This window comes from Ceratotherium simum, chromosome 2 (genome assembly GCF_057802395.1).
Source record: "Ceratotherium simum simum isolate JZ-2026a chromosome 2, ASM5780239v1, whole genome shotgun sequence".
Classification (NCBI taxonomy): domain Eukaryota; kingdom Metazoa; phylum Chordata; class Mammalia; order Perissodactyla; family Rhinocerotidae; genus Ceratotherium; species Ceratotherium simum.
Window position 1 is genome coordinate 37,478,082 of NC_141901.1, and position 2,552 is coordinate 37,480,633.

At 41.1% G+C, this 2,552-nt stretch overlaps 1 protein-coding gene across 1 annotated transcript; it reads left to right on the forward strand.

Annotated features, from left to right (window-relative positions):
- The first annotated feature begins 486 nt into the window (after positions 1 to 486).
- On the forward strand, positions 487 to 1,428 carry LOC101405135 (olfactory receptor 10K1-like). The gene has a single exon (XM_004442755.2). The coding sequence runs from the start codon at positions 487 to 489 to the stop codon at positions 1,426 to 1,428; it is 942 nt and encodes a 313-aa protein (XP_004442812.1).
- The last annotated feature ends 1,124 nt before the right edge of the window (positions 1,429 to 2,552 follow it).

Consider the following 2,552-nt stretch of genomic DNA (forward strand, 5'->3'; position numbering starts at 1 on the left):
TTGCTCAGAGATCATCTAATTCTTCCTCTCCCTCCCCATTTTATGGTTGGATAAACTGAGGTTCACATGTTTGTGTCTGAACACTACTCATTCTTTCATTCTACGTTCTGATCAAGTTCAGATAGCTGAAGTTAACCATATTTTTCACTTTTGGAGAACTAGTTTCCCTGGGCTAGTAGTGAGCAAGAAAAAACTTTATGAGTAAAATATAAAGGAAAACTATTAGACAATTCTTTTATCTGTGGCTAGTGAGATGACATGTTCTTAGTCTTAGAGAAAGCTTCCTAAGTGGTTATCAGTTATTCTGTCACGTGTTTAGCCTTGATTCTTATTTTAGCAGACATTTTCGAGAGAGAATTCCACCAAACATCTGGAAATGCCTGCCACCTGCACACTTTGTGCTGAGTTTCCCATACATTTCGACTCTCCTCCCTGGATCCTGAGCTCTGTCTCTGTCCCTCATTCTCCTATATAGAAGGGCTCTCCATGGAATGGGTCAACGAGACCTTGGTGAGAGAGTTTGTCTTCCTTGGATTCTCATCTCTGGCCAGGCTGCAGCTGCTGTTGTTCGTTGTCTTTCTGCTTCTCTACTTGTTCACTCTGGGCACCAATGCCATCATCATTTCCACCATCGTCCAGGACAGAGCCCTTCATGCCCCCATGTACTTCTTCCTTGCTGTTATCTCTTGCTCTGAGACTTGTCACACCTTCGTCATTGTACCGAAGATGCTGGCTGACCTGCTGGCCCAGAAGAAAACCATCTCCTTCCTGGGATTTGCCATCCAGATGTTTTCCTTCCTCTTCCTCAGCTGCTCTCACTCCTTCCTGCTGGCAGCCGTGGGTTATGATCGCTACATGGCCATCTGTAACCCTCTGCATTACACAGTGCTCATGGGACATGGGGTATGTTTGGGACTAGTGGCTGCTGCCTGTACCTGTGGCTTTACTTTCTCGTTAGTCATCACCTGCCTGATATTTCACTTGCCCTTCCGCTCCTCCAACCAACTCCATCACTTCTTCTGTGACACCTCTCCTGTCCTCAAGTTGGCATCTTATCACTCTCGCCTCAGTGAGTTGGTCATATTCATGCTTGCCGTGTTTGCCTTGGTTATTCCATTGTTACTTATCCTGGTCTCCTACATCTGCATCATCTCTGCCATTCTAAAAATTCTGTCCACTGTTGGAAGATACAAGACCTTTTCTACCTGCGCCTCTCATCTCATTGTGATCACTCTTCATTATGGTTGTGCCTCTTTCATCTACTTAAGGCCCAAGTCCAACTACTCTTCTAATCAAGACATCCTAACATCTGTGTCTTATACCATCCTCACTCCATTGCTCAATCCAATGATTTACAGTACGAGAAACAAGGAATTCAAATCAGCCCTTCGAAGAGTAATGGGCCAAACTTCATATCCTATTAATTAAAGAGTCAAGTTTTAACTAGTCAGTTAATTGTATGTCTTTGATGTAAAATGTGTACTTTCATAGTTTCTCCTTTAAGTGTAAAACACACTGTAACATAAGGACACTATACATAGGAGGAGAAAGAGGCTCAAAGAAGTTAAGAGATTCTGGCTTTCTACCATCAATGATACTCTAAGACGGCTATGCAGATGTGGGAAAGGATTATTCATTTTTAGAACAAATTTCATCATATTTCACTGCTCGAAAGACTGATTGTTCAAAAGCAAATATGTCAACTGATGACAGCAAAGATGCATCCAAGCTGTTTAGTTACAAGGAACAGAAGATGAAAATATGACTATCCCTACCCCTCCTACTATCTATTTTCCCTTTCCTGAAATGACAGGTAATTCTTGGAACCTTTCATACTACAGCAAAACCTTAATGGCCCTTTTTGGTCCCTGATTCACCCTCCTCAATCTACCAATGAAATGTCTTTACTTGAGATTGTTCAGTCCTTCCTTTGTTTGAGGTTGGAACCTCATTACGGAGTCTCCTTCCCATATATAGGTATGTCCTTCCCATACTATCCTGCTGTAGCTCTCATATTCATTCCCTGGTAACCATACCTATTTTTTTTTCTCTTCAAGGCAGCTACTAACATTGACTAATTGCTGAAGTATCTTAAGTAATCTAAGCAAAGGGATTTAGTTAACGTTAATAGTATGGAGTGCTCAAGTTTGCTAATGGCTAGAAAATCGATGGATAAATCCTTCAGTGACTCCCTTTGCTATACAGGATAAAGCCAGGTGTCCTCTGTTAGCAAGAATTTATTATCTAGTTTCTGTTTACCTCTCTGGCATTATTATTTTTAACATTGTTCTTATCCATTTCTCATGTGTGCCTAATTATGCATTCTGTAGCTAATCAATTTTTTACGGGTCTTCAAAGAGACATGATTCTGTATTCTTCCGTGTTTTCTCATGTGCTTCTTCTTCTCTTTGGAGTAGCTGCTCTCCTTTATTTAATTTTCATATCTTATCTCATATTTCAGGACAATCTCAGATACTCTCTCACTTTCTCTCTAAAGCGTTCTTGTCTCCCTGTCACACTCTGCCATTGATATTAGTCTCTGCCTTCTTTGT

What these genes read in the sequence shown, in the direction of transcription:
- LOC101405135 (XM_004442755.2), top strand. Translation starts at nt 487, where the DNA reads ATGGAATGGGTCAACGAGACCTTGGTGAGAGAGTTTGTCTTCCTTGGA.